The sequence below is a fragment of the Eptatretus burgeri genome, chromosome 17 (assembly GCF_056783735.1).
Source record: "Eptatretus burgeri isolate ZD-2024b chromosome 17, Ebu_testis_v1, whole genome shotgun sequence".
Taxonomy (NCBI): Eukaryota; Metazoa; Chordata; class Myxini; order Myxiniformes; family Myxinidae; genus Eptatretus; species Eptatretus burgeri.
In genome coordinates, this window is record NC_140977.1 from 61035855 (window position 1) to 61050982 (window position 15128).

Sequence of the window (15128 nt, forward strand, 5' to 3'; positions counted from 1 at the left end):
GGTCAATCGTTGACCTCTTTGGTGTAAAGCCTGACTGCTCTGGACGCTGGTGCTCAAGCAGATGGTGGCGAACCCTATCAAGAATTATCCGAGCAAAGACCTTGCCCGGCACTGAGAGCAGCGTCACCCCTCGGTAGTTGTTGCAGTCTTGGCGATCACCCTTCCCTTTCCAGAGAGGGACAACAAGGCCCCTCTTCCAGTCAGTTGGGATGATGCCTGTGTTCCAGGCAGAGCACAAAACTGCATGCAACGACGCGAGTGCAGCATTTCCACCAGCCTTGAGAAGTTCAGCATGGATGCCACAGATCCCTGGAGCTTTGCCCCGTTTCAACTGGTTCACCGCAGCCCGTGTTTCCACAAGCGATGGTGGACCACAGTTGATTCGAGGGTCAGCAACAGGGATTGTAACACCCTTGACGTCCAACTCGACAGCTGGGGGATCAGCCTGGTACAACCGCTCAAAGTAACCGGCCCAGCGGGCCTTCACTTCAGACTCCTCTGTCAAGAGCCTACCACTCTCTGCTCGAACTGCAGTGCTCCGAGGGATGGGCTTGGATGAACGTAATGCGCGAATTCCCCTGTAAGCGGGACGAGAATCACCTGTCCACAGGTGATGCTCTACCCCCTCACAGATTCCTCGCACATAGGCCTCCTTGTCCACCCTCAGTGCACGTACAGTTTTACGCCTCAGCTCCCTGAACAGCTCAGCTCTGCGATTCAGCCTGGCCCTGCGACTCTGGTCAATGGTATCCAGTGTCCCTTGAGAGACAAAATTCTTCTTTGCCCTGCGGTGAACTCCAAGGCATCCACCAGCAACATCAAGGACGGTGGTCTTGAAGGTGCTCCACAACTCTTCAGGACCCCCCAAAGCACCCAGACCCCCCAAGTGTCCACTCAGCCTGTTCGCAAACTCCTCAGCTACTCTCTCATCCCTGAGCTTGGCAACATCCAGCCTAGGCTGGGATGGTACCATTCTCCAGGATTTAAGGTGCAGCTTTAGATTTACTACAACAAGCCTGTGGTCAGTATTGAGGAACTGAGCACTCCGGTAGACCCTGCAGTTCTGGATCATCCTCAAACGACCGTCAATGAGGACATGGTCAATCTCCTTTGCCACACCGCCAGCGTTGGAATACCAAGTCCAGCGATGAGCTTGCGGGCGCTGAAACCATGAACCAGCCACCCTAAGTCCATGACTTCTTGCAAAGTCAAGGAACTTAGTGCTATTCTGGTTCATAGTTCCTGACCCATGGGGACCAACACACACCTCATAACCATCCCTATCAGTTCCAGTCGATGCATTGAAATCCCCCAAGACTAGAAGTGTATCTCGTCTGGGGCACTGATCAACCACAGACTCGAGTGTGGCGTAGAATGCATCCTTCACGGTAAGATCACTCGCCTCAGTCGGAGCATAAATAGAGACCAGGGAAATGACACCTAAGGAGTGACGAATCCTTAATCTCATAATACGCTCGTTGACCGGTGTTACCTCAATTATCATTGGGGTCAGCTTATTGGACACAGCTACAGCAACTCCTTGGGTATGGTAACCATCAGAGCGACCAGACCAATAGTAGGTGTAACCACCCACCATTATCTCGCCGCAATCCGGTCTCCGAACCTCAGAGAGAGCTGCAATCCCGATGTCCAAACGCTTGAGCTCAGATGATAACAGAGACAGGTGATCATCCTCTCTTAGGGATAGGACATTCCAGGCACCCACCCGAAGGGACCGCCTCAGGTTAACCCAAGGAGACCACCGTCTGGTGGACGACACCTCAGCACCACTCCGACACACTCTCCCGCAATCTGACCCAGGGATGTTACCCCGTGGTTTCCCTCCTATCAAAGATTGGGGGTCCCGAAGGCTTTGCCCCAATCCCATCATCCGGTGAGCTGCCCTGCGAAGGGAAGCTGCACAGGAGGTACTCCCACGGAGTGGGTTTTCAGATTTTTTTGCGTTTTTGCGTTTTGCGGAATGAAGCGTTTTATGGTGGCTGGAGTGCAAATCCTGCCACCAACCTCCTAATAAGAAGTAACCCAACTGCAGGAGGACGTCCGCAGACACAGTTGGGCACTAGATATGGATGGCCGTTGGCTCACAAGGAGCTCCTCCGCCCTTTGAGGTACACACGAGGTGTGTTCAAAAAGTATCCAACCTTAATTTTAAAATAACATTTAAACAAATGAAGCTAGGGAGGCGTGGTTTGGTGCACGTATGTCGGCCATCCTAATCCATATGCGTGAATATTTTCCCGCCTGCAGAAGCGGGATATATTGCAGATCGTCGCCGACAGACCGCCGATGAGTGAGGAAGTGTAAGTGAGCGCTGTCAGATTTTCGTTTTTGACAAAATGACAGATCACAGTGGTCTCATCGCCAGTGATCACTGTGTGGAAGAAGTTGGGGTTGCTGTTCACAGTCTCCAGCATGTCCTGTGCGGTCTCCAAACGGAGTTGCTTCTGCTCGATCATTAGCAGCTTTGGCACGAACTTCGCTGAGATTCTCCTTAAGCCCAAATCCTCAGTCACAATGGAATGAATGGATCCAATGCTGACGCCCGCCTCGTCTGCAAGTTCTCTGATCGTGATTCGATGATCCTGCATCAGCAGGGTCCTCACTTGGTCAATGATGATCTCATTTTGGGATGTTGAGGGCCTACCAGAACATGCTTCACTTTTCACTGATGTGCGACCATATTTGAAGCGGTTGTACCAATCTTTTATCTGTGTGGTGCCCATTGCTTCGTTCCCGAAGGCCTGTTGAATCTTGCGGATCGTTTCCACTTGGGAATCGCCAAGCTTTACACAAAATTTGATGCAGTAGCGTTGTTCAAGTTTTTCTGTCATTTTGTCAAAAGCGAAAATCCGACGGCGCTCACTTTCACTTCCTCACTCATCGGCGGTCTGTCGGCGACTGACAGGTTCTGCAGGCGGGAAAATATTCACGCATATGGATTAGGATCGACTACATTCGTGCACCAAACCACGCCTCCCTAGCTTCATTTGTTTACGCACGAAAAATTAAGGTTGGATACTTTTTGAACACACCTCATATATATATATATATATATATATATATATATACATATATATATATATATATATATGTATATATATATATATATATATATGTATATATATATATGTATATATATATATGTATATATATGTATATATATGTATATATATATATATATATATATATATATATATATATATATATATATATATATATATATATATATATATATATATATATATATATATATATAACAGTAAAACCCCACTCTCTGAACACACCGATTGTCTGAACACCCCGCATATGAAAGCGTTTTTGGCCAGTCCTGAATTTTTACATTGGAAATCCTGTACATAGTGCCCCCGATAATCTAAACAGCCCGAAAATCTGAACACCCCGCATATGAACATGCTTTTTACCAGTCCCAGGCCAGTTTTTACCCCGCACTGTGAACGCGACTCCAACCTTTGAAGGCATCAGTGAGAAACATGGCCATTGTTCAGCCGCAGCTGCATGGCAAATGTCATACAAACAAACGCCGTTGCTAATTACCACCCATCGCGCAGTTCGTTTTACTGGACGCAATGGCGTGGATAGAAAATACAGTGGGGTGTGAAGAGATACAGTGACTTAATTAGAACCTGTTTCTAAATTAATCAATGGTAATCAACCAATAAGCGTCAAGAATTACAATTTCGTCCAATCACCAGAGGCCTCCCCCTGAGGGAGGGGCACAAGAAGGCCCTGCACACCTCCCTTTCCCTCAATCTTCACTTGCTATTGAAGTTCACGCAGTACGATACACCAAAATGCCGAAAACGCGTCACGATCTGCCGTTGGAAGATAAAGTCCGTCTGGTAAAGGAAGCGGAATCCAAGTCGCAACGCAAACTCGCTGCTGATTTCGGAATTTCGCTAGGCGCAGTGAATGGTATTTTACGTCGTAAAGAGTCGATATTGAAGGAATTTGAAGACGGGGCCCTATCTTCGCGAAGTCGGCGAAAATGAGGCAGTTTCGTAGACATTGACAACCGCGTGCACACATGGTTCCATGCTGCTCGTTCAAAGAGGATCCCTGTCAGCGGACCTATGGTAAAAGCGATGGCCTTAGAAATCGCGACTGTGTGGGAGCCAGCACACACCACTGACGAACTCCAGTAACAACTGGAAATAAGTCAGAGATGGTACCACCACATTTCACAGCACTCTCAGTACCAGAGTAGAGTTCAGACATCAGATCGATCAGTTTTGGTGGAACCCCACGAAGACCAAGAATCCTCCAGAGGACATCCCGATTCACTGAATCGAACGCTTTACAGAGATCAACATAGGCTGCAAGCAGCCCCTGCCGAAACTCTCGTCTGCGTTCGGTGAGGATCCGAAGAGCAAGGATACGGCCAATCGTTGATCTCTTTCGTGTAAAGCCTGACTGCTCTGGAGGCTGGTGCTCAAGCAGATGGTGGCGAACCCTATCAAGAATTAGTCGAGCAAAGACCTTGCCCGGCACTGAGAGCAGCGTCACCCCTCGGTAGTTGTTGCAGTCTTGGCGATCACCCTTCCCTTTCCAGAGAGGGACAACAAGGCCCCTCTTCCAATCAGTTGGGATGATGCCTGTGTTCCAGACAGAGCACAAAACTGCATGCAACGACACGAGTGCAGCATTTCCACCAGCCTTGAGAAGTTCAGCATGGATGCCACAGATCCCTGGAGCTTTACCCCGTTTCAACCGGTTCACCGCAGCCCGTGTTTCCACAAGCGAAGGTGGACCATTGTTGATTGGAGGGTCAGCAACAGGGATTGTAACACCCTTGACGTCCAACTCGACAGCTGGTGGATCAGCCTGGTACAACCGCTCAAAGTAACCAGCCCAGCGGGCCTTCACTTCAGACTTCTCTGTCAAGAGATGACCACTCTCTGCTCTAACTGCAGTGCTCCGAGGGATGGGCTTGGATGAACGCAATACGCGAATTCCCCTGGAAGCGGGATGAGAATCACCTGTCCACAGGTGATGCTCTACCCCCTCAGAGAACCCTCGCACATAGGCCTTCTTGTCAACCCTTAGTGCACGTACAGTTTTACGCCTCAGCTCCCTGAACAGCTCAGCTCTGCCATTAAGTCTGGCCCTGCGACTCTGGTCAATGGTATCCAGTGTCCCTTGAGACACAAAATTCTTCTTTGCCCTGCGGTGAGTTCCAAGACATCCACCGGCAACATCAAGGACGGTGGTCTTGAAGGCACTCCACAACGCTTCAGGAACCCCCAAAGCACCCAGACCCCCCAAATGTCCACTCAGCCTGTTCGCAAACTCCTCTGCTACCCTCTCATCCTTGAGCTTGCCAACATCCAGCCTCGGCTGGGATGGTACCGTTCTCCTGGATTTAAGGTGCAGCTTTAGAGTTGCTACAACAAGCCGGTGGTCAGTATTGAGGAACTGAGCACTCCGGTCGATGCTGCAGTTCTGGATCATCCTCCAACGGCCATCAACGAGGACATGGTCAATCTCCTTTGCCACACTGCCAGCATTGGAATACCAAGTCCAGCGATGAGCTTGTGGGCGCGGACGGAAACCATGAACCAGCCACCCTAAGTCCATGACTTCTTGCAAAGTCAAGGAACTTAGTGCCCTTCTGGCTCATAGTTCTTGACCCATGGGGACCAACACATGTCTCATAACCATCCCTATCAGTTCCAGTCGATGCATTGAAATCCCCCAAGACTAGAAGTGTATCTCGTCTGGGGCACTGATCAACCACAGACTCGAGCGTGGCGTAGAATGCATCCTTCACGGTGAGATCACTCGCCTCAGTCGGAGCATAGACAGAGACCAGGGAAATGACACCAAAGGAGTGACGAATCCTTAGTCTCATAATACGCTCGTTGACTGGTGTTACCTCAATTATCATTGGGGTCAGCTTATTGGACACAGCTACAGCAACTCCTTGAGTATGGTAACCATCAGAGCGACCAGACCAATCGTAGGTGTAACCACCCACCATTATCTCGCCGCAATCCGGTGTCCGAACCTCAGAGAGTGCTGCAATACCAATGTCCAAACGCTTGAGCTCACATGATAACAGAGACAGGTGATCATCCTCTCTTAGGGATAGGACATTCCAGGCACCCACCCGAAGGGACCGCCTCAGGTTAACCCAAGGAGACCGCCGTCTGGTGAACGACACCTCAGCACCACTCCGACACACTCTCCCGCAATCTGACCCGGGAATGTTACCCCGTGGTCTCCCTCCTATCATTAAAGATTGGGGGTCCCGAAGGCTTTGCCCCAATCCAGTCATCCCGTGAGCTGCCCTGCGAAGGGAAGCTGCACAGGAGGTACTCCCACGGAGTGGGTTTTCAGATTTTTTTGTGTTTTTGTGTTTTGCGGAATGAAGGGTTTTACGGTGGCCGGAGTGCAAATCCTGCCACCAACCTCCTGATAAAAAGTAACCCAACTGCAGGAGGACGTCCACAGACACAGTTGGGAACTCGATATGGATGGCTGTTGGCTCACAAGGAGCTCCTCCGCCCTTTGACAGGTTTTGTTTTTAATCCTGCTGGGTGTCCATATCCAAACACCCTCCTCACCAAAAAACCTGGTTGGGGAGACGGTTTAGTTGCTGACAACCCGACCATGGAACAGGCTAGTACAGGTTTTCATGGTACCTGTAGCAGGTCACAGATCTAACCTGACCTGACTGGCACAGCAGGTTAAAATAGTAACGGCAGGTTAAAAGTGTCCGACAAGCCGAAACGAGTCCCTGGAAACACACACAGAGGGCATTCGTGAAAGGCCGCGTTAGCATGGATGCGTTATTTCGAAAGTTGCGCATTACACAATCAAAAAAGCAGAGATCAGCACATTGGTGGAAGTCTGATATGGCCGATTCACCTCATTCGCTGCTGCAGCCATTGGCGTTTGTTGATGCAATGAGTCGCCCATCGCAATTGCCAGTCGCAGGTCTTTTTGAACGTGCTTCAGTGAAGAGCTTGGTTCATAATCCCCCTGTAAGATACCTAAGAGGCAAGGACAGGTACATGATGTCTGCTGAAAGGAGAGCAATTAAATAATAATGTTAACAACAACAAACTGCTTTATTAATGAAACTCGTGTGGATCGGCACACTTCGCACGCCTCACCACACGTCATTGCAGAGGCATCGGCATCTTTGACCATGCCTGCTTTCTCCGGGAGTGAGGAAAGTGGGGGGTGATGGTGCGTGTAAGTTAGTGGGGGTGATGTGGATCACTGGTTGCTGTGGATGGAGTGGATAGTGGTGGGGGGATGGTGGGGGAGGTCAGCAAAAAAATTATTTTGTGTTCTGACTGAATATATACAGGGTGTTTCAAAAAGATTGATACAACTTTGACTTCCTGCCATTTCCTTGTTTTTTGACCAAAACCGTTTCCCTTTCAGGGCTTGGTGGTGTATCGTGGTGTTTGTTTCCTGCGATTTCTAGCTCCGTAGCTCAACTATGCCATTGACAGTGAAGTAGAAGACAAAAGTGTTGGCTCTGGGTACGAGACAAAATCATAATTAGACTCCCGCCGGAGGTTCTGCCGGGAATACGACATCAGGACACGTGATGGACCCACAAATTGTGCCTTCAACGTATTGTGAAACATTTTGAGCACAAGGGTATAGTGCACAACCAGAGCAAGGGTAACAGTGGCAGGCCAGAATCAGTAACCAAGAGCCAAGCCAACATGAACGCCTTGCGGGATTCTGCAGTGGACAGTCCCAAGAAGTCCCACCGCCGGCGTTCCCGGGAGCTCGGCATCAAACCAACATCACTTTTCATATCTCACTAAGGAACTGAAGCTTTTCCCATACATCATCTCTATTAGGCATAAACTGAGTCAAGATGACACGAGAAGGAGACTTCATATGTGCAATTAGCTCAGTGACAGGATGGAGCGGTACCCAAGCTGGATGAACCTGATCTGGTTCAGTGATGAAGCACATTTCCACTTGAACGGTGCCATCAACAACCACAACAACATTTTATGGGGGGTAGAACCACCTGATATCACTGAGAGGTACCTGAATGGGCCTGAGGTCACATGCTTATACACCTTCAATGCCAGATGGGGAAAGCTCGGGCCTTACTAGTTTGAGAATGACAATTATCATTCATAGAAAATACCATGTCATAAGCTTTCAAGAAACGTTTGATTCATATTCCTTAGGTTTTTGTGTTTTTGTAACTAAACATTTAAAGTTGCATCACTCTTTTTGAAACACCCTGTACTGCAAATCAGAAGATAGATGCCAACACATAAATAAAAAGGAACTGAGCACAAACTTGTATTTATTTTAAATTAAATTATCAATGAGAACTGGAAGACAGAAACAACACAATATCAAAAACTGGACGGGAAAATCAAACTGCCAGCCGTACAAGAGCAGTCGTGCCCCCAATACACCGCTTTCTTTGCTCTTCTGGCAAGTGTTTACTTCATAAATTTCCTTTTGCATTTCCATATCGCGATTAAGCAAGTCAAAGTAACCGCTGATGAACGCAGGCACGTCCCAACTGCATTTCTTAGCTTTGGCCAATATAAACAACATGGTGGAATTTGTTCAAGAAAATTTGAAGAAGAAGACGTTTTGGTAACAAATATACATACTGTTACGGTTTTGCAAAACCAGCACTCCCCCGAGGTAACGGCACACAACATATAGAGGGTTCCAAAACAATTATTTCATTATTATTCATTTTGGAAAGCCCTTCCCTTTTGTGTAGTGGGTTTATGGGACAATATGCATTGCGAGGGCTTTATGTAATCCTTTTCTTTTCATTCTTTAAATTTTTTTGCTTTTTTTGCTTCACTGCACACATGAACTCGCGATCACGCAAGCATGCAGACCATAGCAACAGGGGCAACTCATTTACATATGCACACCCTTTCCATTTCAAATCGTGTGCCATTATCCAACAGACGTTACACCTCAGACATCACCAGACTCGAACCCCAAAATTACATATACCATCAAAATTCCTTTATAAAAAAAAAGGACCACTGGACCTGTAGCTTATCAGGGTCCTGCCCTAATGTTGTAATTCAAATTTGGTAGCATTCTGACTGGTGGGTCTGGAGAGGAAGATTTTGGAAGAAATTTAGTAAGTCGGCTAATTTGACCTACTTAAAGTCACGTGACGGGAACGGAACGAACATTGCAATTCCTGTTACCAGTTTTGAGTGGAATGTTGCTGCCAAATTTCAGCCGGATCAGCCCAGCGGTTTTGCCGGAGAAGTCGAACTTGGACAGGATGGAGGGACGGACAATTCACGATAACAATACCTTATCTGGAATTCCAATTCCAGGTAAGCTAAAAATCACCACATCAGACCACAACCCAAGCTCGCTTATCTTCACCCTTAACAGCCACAACCTCGACGCTACGCTGCTGCTACAAATGCCTCAACAAGTCACCACCACCGACAACCACCACCTCTTTTTTGACAACCAGGGAATGGAGGGGTGGGGGGGGGGGCTCTGGCATACTATTACAGATACTCGGATCTAGACATTCTAGCATTTAACTTGAGACGCAATGCGCATTGGGAACTGTTCGATGTCATGTGGATAGCCCAAGTGCTCCGCTCAGTTACAGCCCTCATTGGGTGTACGGTGCATGTTCATGGTCGGAGAGCGCAACCAAACACACTGGCGCCATCTTAATCTCTGAGATAGATCACGTGGCAGAGTGTGGAGCTACTAAGGCAATTTCTGCTGCCGAACCTTTGCATGGACAGAGCTAGCGGCGGGGTAATCGTCCTTTCACCAATGAGGGAACTGGAAAATACCCATCGCACTGCATAATCCGGTCGCAGGTACCACCCCCACCCAGGGGATTATAAAGGAGCGCTCGGTTCTCTGGCCGAGCGTTCTGGAAAGCTCACAATTCTCTGGCGTTGTTGTTCTTAGGGTTACGGTGTGGTGAGCAACGAAGATTGACGGAGCAGGTGGAACGAGCAGAACACAGCAGACCGGAGCCAACGGAGTGAAGTGCAGAACAAGCAGGAAAGCCAGACACCAAACCCGGAAATTTGTTCTCCAGGTGATAGAAGATGAAGAAATGAGTGTAGATGAGCATCGAGCATGGATGTGGGAGTTTCACCAGAAGTGGGCTACTGGAAGAACACATGTACACTGGAAGAAAAAGAATATAAAAAGGACAGAGGGTGCAAGACTAGAAAGGAGGAGATAGAAGAGAGGCCACGAACTTGTCTGCGATGTGGGAGAAACAGGCCCAGACCTTAGCATTCACACGTACAGACCTCTTTACACTTCACTTTCGGACTATATTCTCACACGTTCTTTGCTTTATTTCCAACCCCCCTTGATACACATCTTTACACCTTCCTCTCCGCACTTCACATGCATATCACCATCCCCGTAACTGTGCCTCCCTTTGACCACGCACCATAGACACCTTCAGTTTTCCTCCTCCCCCCCCCAACCTTACCCCACCTCAGCAACTGAGATTGCGTTACCGTCGATCGTGCCCGGTAAAAAGAGATCACCAACGCCCCGTACTTTCTCTCTCTTTCTGGACTTTCTAATTTCCTTGTGTAATGATTCTGATGGCACTGTTTTGGTAACATAGATAAGATTGAAGTTTTAGGATCGGAGTAACTCTGTATTGTCTCTTGTGTTTGGATATGACTGTTTTTATTTTGCTGCACCTCACCAATCCTTGCTTTCCCCTGCTGTACATATTTTCTGTGAATTGAAAACCTTTGCTTATTGTTCCATGTACCTTTCCACACTTTTGCTGTGATAAATTGCTTGCATTATAAATGTACCCAGTTCATAGTGTCTTTTCCTCTATTTTTTTATTTTTTATTTTTTTTGTATACCTTGGTCGAGGCTCGTATGAGAGCGAACACACAACTCACAGCAAGGAGGCATGAGACAAGAGGGGCGGGAGTGGAAGGGACAAAACATTGGGGAACAGACACAGGTGAACTGTGGAAGGGAGAGGGATGGGGATGGGACGGGGAACATGGCGAGGAGAAGATGGACATTACAGGGACTTTCAGGAAGGAAAGCAGGAGAATTGAAGGAAGTGGGCTTGGGTGGATTATCGGGGGTAGAAAAGATCGAGGATTTGGATGGGGGAAGATAAGAGGTGGTGGTGAACAGCTGTTTTGAAAGCCTGGAGGGAAGAATGAGAAAGAATAGAGTGAGGAAGTTTATTCCAAAGGAGGAAAAGAAGAGGAATGAAACAGTCAAGATGAGCAGTGATTCGTGATTTTGGTAGTTTTACCAGAAGGGGGTTGTTGGCGGACCTTGAGCGCCCTGTGGAAATGTGGTTGGGACAAATCGCAGAGAGAGCAGGGGGGCAAGGCTGGAGAGGAGTCGGTAGAAGACAGAAAGACCACCGACCAACCTGCGGTGATTGAGTGAGAGGCCCAAAGACTCAGCTTCATTGCGGGAGATGCCAATGATCTTAAAAGCCCTGGTTTCGACAGCGTGAAGTCGAGAAAGGTGGGAGGCAGGAGCACCAGCCCAGAGGGGAGAGCAGTACTCCATCAGGCTACGGACAAAAGCTTTGTAAGTAGTCAGGAGCTCAAGAGGGCCGAGGAAGGACTTTGCACGACGGAGGATTCCCAGTCGGCGACTGGCTTTTGAGGCAAGGTTGGAAATGTGACTTTCCCAGGAAAGGTCATGGCAGATAGTGAGACCCAGAAGCTTGAAAGAAAAGACTTCTTCCAGAGGATTGTTGAGAAAGTGGATGGGGGGGTTTTGTAAACGGTCCTTTCGAAGAGACATAGTGAGAGTGTGAGATTTGTGCGGATTGAAAGACATGTTCCACGTGTTGGACCAGTTTGTGATTTTATCCAGATCTGCAGTGAGCGAAGAAGCTGCTGCTTGCCGGTCTGAGGGATGACAGATGGTACGGCAGAGGGTGGAGTCATCGGCAAAGAGAAATAGAGGATTTTCCAGAGAGTCCGAGAGATCATTGATGAAAACCAGAAAAAGAACAGGGCCCAGAACGCTACCTTGAGGAACTCCAGCCTGCACAGGAAGAGGGGATGAAAGAACTCCATTTAGGGCCACACGTTGACTGCGACAGGAGAGGAAGTCTGCGAGCCATGAGTGGAGATGGCCTTGAATACCATGGGAAGAGAGTTTGGTGAGTAGGGCAGGGTGCCAGACTGTGTCAAAAGCACGTGATATGTCCAGGGATACGGCTCGGATTTCCTGTCTGGCATTGAGGACCTCCATCCATTGATGGGAGAGCAGTAGCAGCATATCCAGGGTAGAGTGACCTGGTCTGAAACCAAATTGATGATTGGAAATCAAGCCATTGGAGAAGAGGAAGGATTTCATTTCTGAAGCGATGATGGATTCCATAACCTTGCTGATGATTGGGAGAAGGCTGATTGGTCTGTAGTTACAGGGATCTGTTTTTGCACCTTTTTTATGCAGGGCAGTGATGTTAGCAGATTTCCAAGCAGATGGCAGATGACCTTGGGAAAATGAGAGGGTGAATAGAACAGAGAGAGGGTGAGCAAGAGCAGAAGAGCAGGCTTTGAGGACACGTGGGTTGATGCCGTCTGGACCGGTTGCAGAATCTGACTCGAGGTTTGAAAGCAAGCTCTCCACCTTGTCAGGAGAAAGGGATACAGAGTCCAGGGACAGTTGGGTGCGACTGGGTAAAGTGGGTAGAGATAGTGATGGGTTTGGGACACAAGATTTAGCTGCAAACACCGAGTTTAGACATTCAGCTTTATCACGTGTGGAATCAGCAGTGCGGCCATTTGAGGTAAGGGAGGGGATGGAGGGGGAACATACACCAGAAACAGATTTGATTAAACGCCACCAGGATTTTGAGGAGGGAGAGAGGTTTGAGAGTTCAGACTTGAGATGAGAAAGATGTTGTTTTCTGGCTCTCCTGAGGGTAGATACACACTTGTTCCGAGCTTTGTGGAAAGAACTGAGATTGCCCTCAGTTGGGTTTGCTTTCCATGAGGCAAAGGCAAGTTGTTTCAGGACAACTGCCTCGCCACAAGCTTCAGTAAACCAAGGGCGGGAGGAAGGGTAAGACAACTGAACACGAGAGGGGATAAATCTGTGCATGAGGGAGAGCAAGTTTCTTTGAAAGAATTCCCAGGATGAGTTGATGTTTGAGAAAGTAGTGATAGGAGACCAGTCTGTAAGTTTGATGGCTGCTCGGAGACCCTGCCAGTCGGCTTGAGTGAAATGCCAGACTCGACGGCGGTGAGATGGTTCTCTGATAACAGCCAGAGAGATGTCCACTTTAACAAGGACGTGGTCAGAAGAACCAATTGGAGCGAAGGAAGAGCAGCAGATATTGTCAGGGAAATTTGTCAAAATCAGATCCAGAAGAGATGGAGTACCATTGGTTGAGATCCGGGTCGGGAAGTTGACCGATTGAGTCAGTCCCAATGAGTCACAGAAAGCTTTTGCTGATGTCCCATGGCAGGTGAGAGAGGTACCCACACCTAGCCAACTGGCGTGATGACAATTGAAGTCGCCACATAAGAGGAAGAGAGAGTTTGGATGAGAAGATAGAAGATGGTCCATGTTTTCGGAGAGTGAGGTGTAGATGGAGTCATCACTGTTCGGTGGACGGTACAGTACACATATAAACATGAGGTGGGAGTGGAGGGGAAGCCGAAGCCAGAGGTATTCCTGGGGGTGTGGGGGAGTGAGAGCAGTGCAGGGAGAGTGAGGAATAGAGTCTTTGATGAAGAGAGCAACACCTCCACCAGGACGAGGCTCAGGTCTGTCATACCGTAAGAGGGAGTAACCAGGGAGAGATACTTGGAAGTCAGACATGTCTTGGGAGAGGAAAGTTTCTGTTAGGCAGATAATGTCTGGTTTGTCAGTGGCAACCTGCATGGAAAGATCTGAAAGGTTTGAGCGAAGGCCCCGGATATTTGAGGTCCACACTTTTAATGAAGAGGTAGGGGAGGAGGCTTTGGGTGCAGGAGGTGGAGGGGGCGGGGGAGGGTAGGACGAGGGACGAGGGGGGGAGGTAAGGAGGGTTGCTGAAGGAGTGTGGGGTATTGCAGAATAGCGAGGGGAGGGGGCCGAATGAGGAGGAGAAAAGGCTCTGTGGTGCTGGGAGAGAGGGGGGACAAGAGACAAGGAAGATGGCAGTTGAGGATTTGAGGGGGTGGAGTGAAGAGATGGAGGTGAGAGGGCAGTGGAGGGAGGCAGGTTGGTGGATGAGAGGGGGGCAACTTAGAGAAGGAAGAGTGAGGGGGATGAAAGGTGGGAGAAAGGTGAGGGGAATTTTTGAAAGAGGTGAGAGGGAGGCTTGAAGGGAGAAGAGTGGGATGGTTGCTTTGAGAGTGAGAGTGAGGGGTGAGGGGGTGAGTTGGCACTGAAGTTGGAAAAAAGAATGGTTGATGGAAAGCGAGCATCCATGGCAAACTGTGGTTTTTAAAAGTTTTAGGTCAGAGATGCGATTTAACACAATTCTTGATGGATGCAATGAAGGCGAATTCAGAGCATGGAGAGAAGAAGCGCTGTAATAGTTGGATTTTTTAGGCAAGGAATGAAGGAGAGGTCGAAATGAGAGCAGTCTGTTAAAATAGCAGAAGAGAAGTGCATTGTGAAACAGTAAAGAGTACCACATGTGTGAGAGAGGAAGATGAAGCATTATAAGATCGTTTTTGTTGTTAATATTAATGTATGAGAGAGTTCAACAGATTAGGTCATGGAAGTGTAAAAAAAAAAAGAAATCGAGGAAGACGAGGAGGAAGTTAAGAGGAAGAAGAAGTAGCAGAATCGGGAGAAGGTGAGCGTGTTGTTGTTGTTGTTGTTGGGTACATTTTTTTTTTTTTTTTTTTTTTGAGATAAGAAAGAGATTAGTTGGGAGAATGGGGGATGTTTGGAAAGTGGGGAGGATGAAAATTGAAGGTAATGGGGAGGATAGAAATTGAAGGTAATGGGGAGAAAAAACAAACAAACAAACAAAAAAAACCGATCGAACACCGAGTGGAACCGGTAGGCCTCAAGCCTAGGACTAGGCCTCAAACACCAAGTAAGAACGTCGACATAAATACTCACAAAATAGCACGATTTTTGAAACAAAACCGAACTAGGAACACACATTAACATGT

The 15128-nt window shown here is 48.1% G+C and overlaps 1 protein-coding gene across 1 annotated transcript in view; it reads right to left on the reverse strand.

The window, feature by feature from the left end:
- Positions 1–15128, reverse strand: part of GLYR1 (glyoxylate reductase 1 homolog) — a 226335-nt gene that overhangs the window by 24705 nt on the left and 186502 nt on the right. Inside the window, exon 10 of the mRNA XM_085861442.1 lies at positions 6910–7034. Within this exon, the coding sequence (XP_085717568.1) occupies positions 6910–7034 (125 nt within the window). The remainder of the gene's footprint in view (positions 1–6909; positions 7035–15128) is intronic.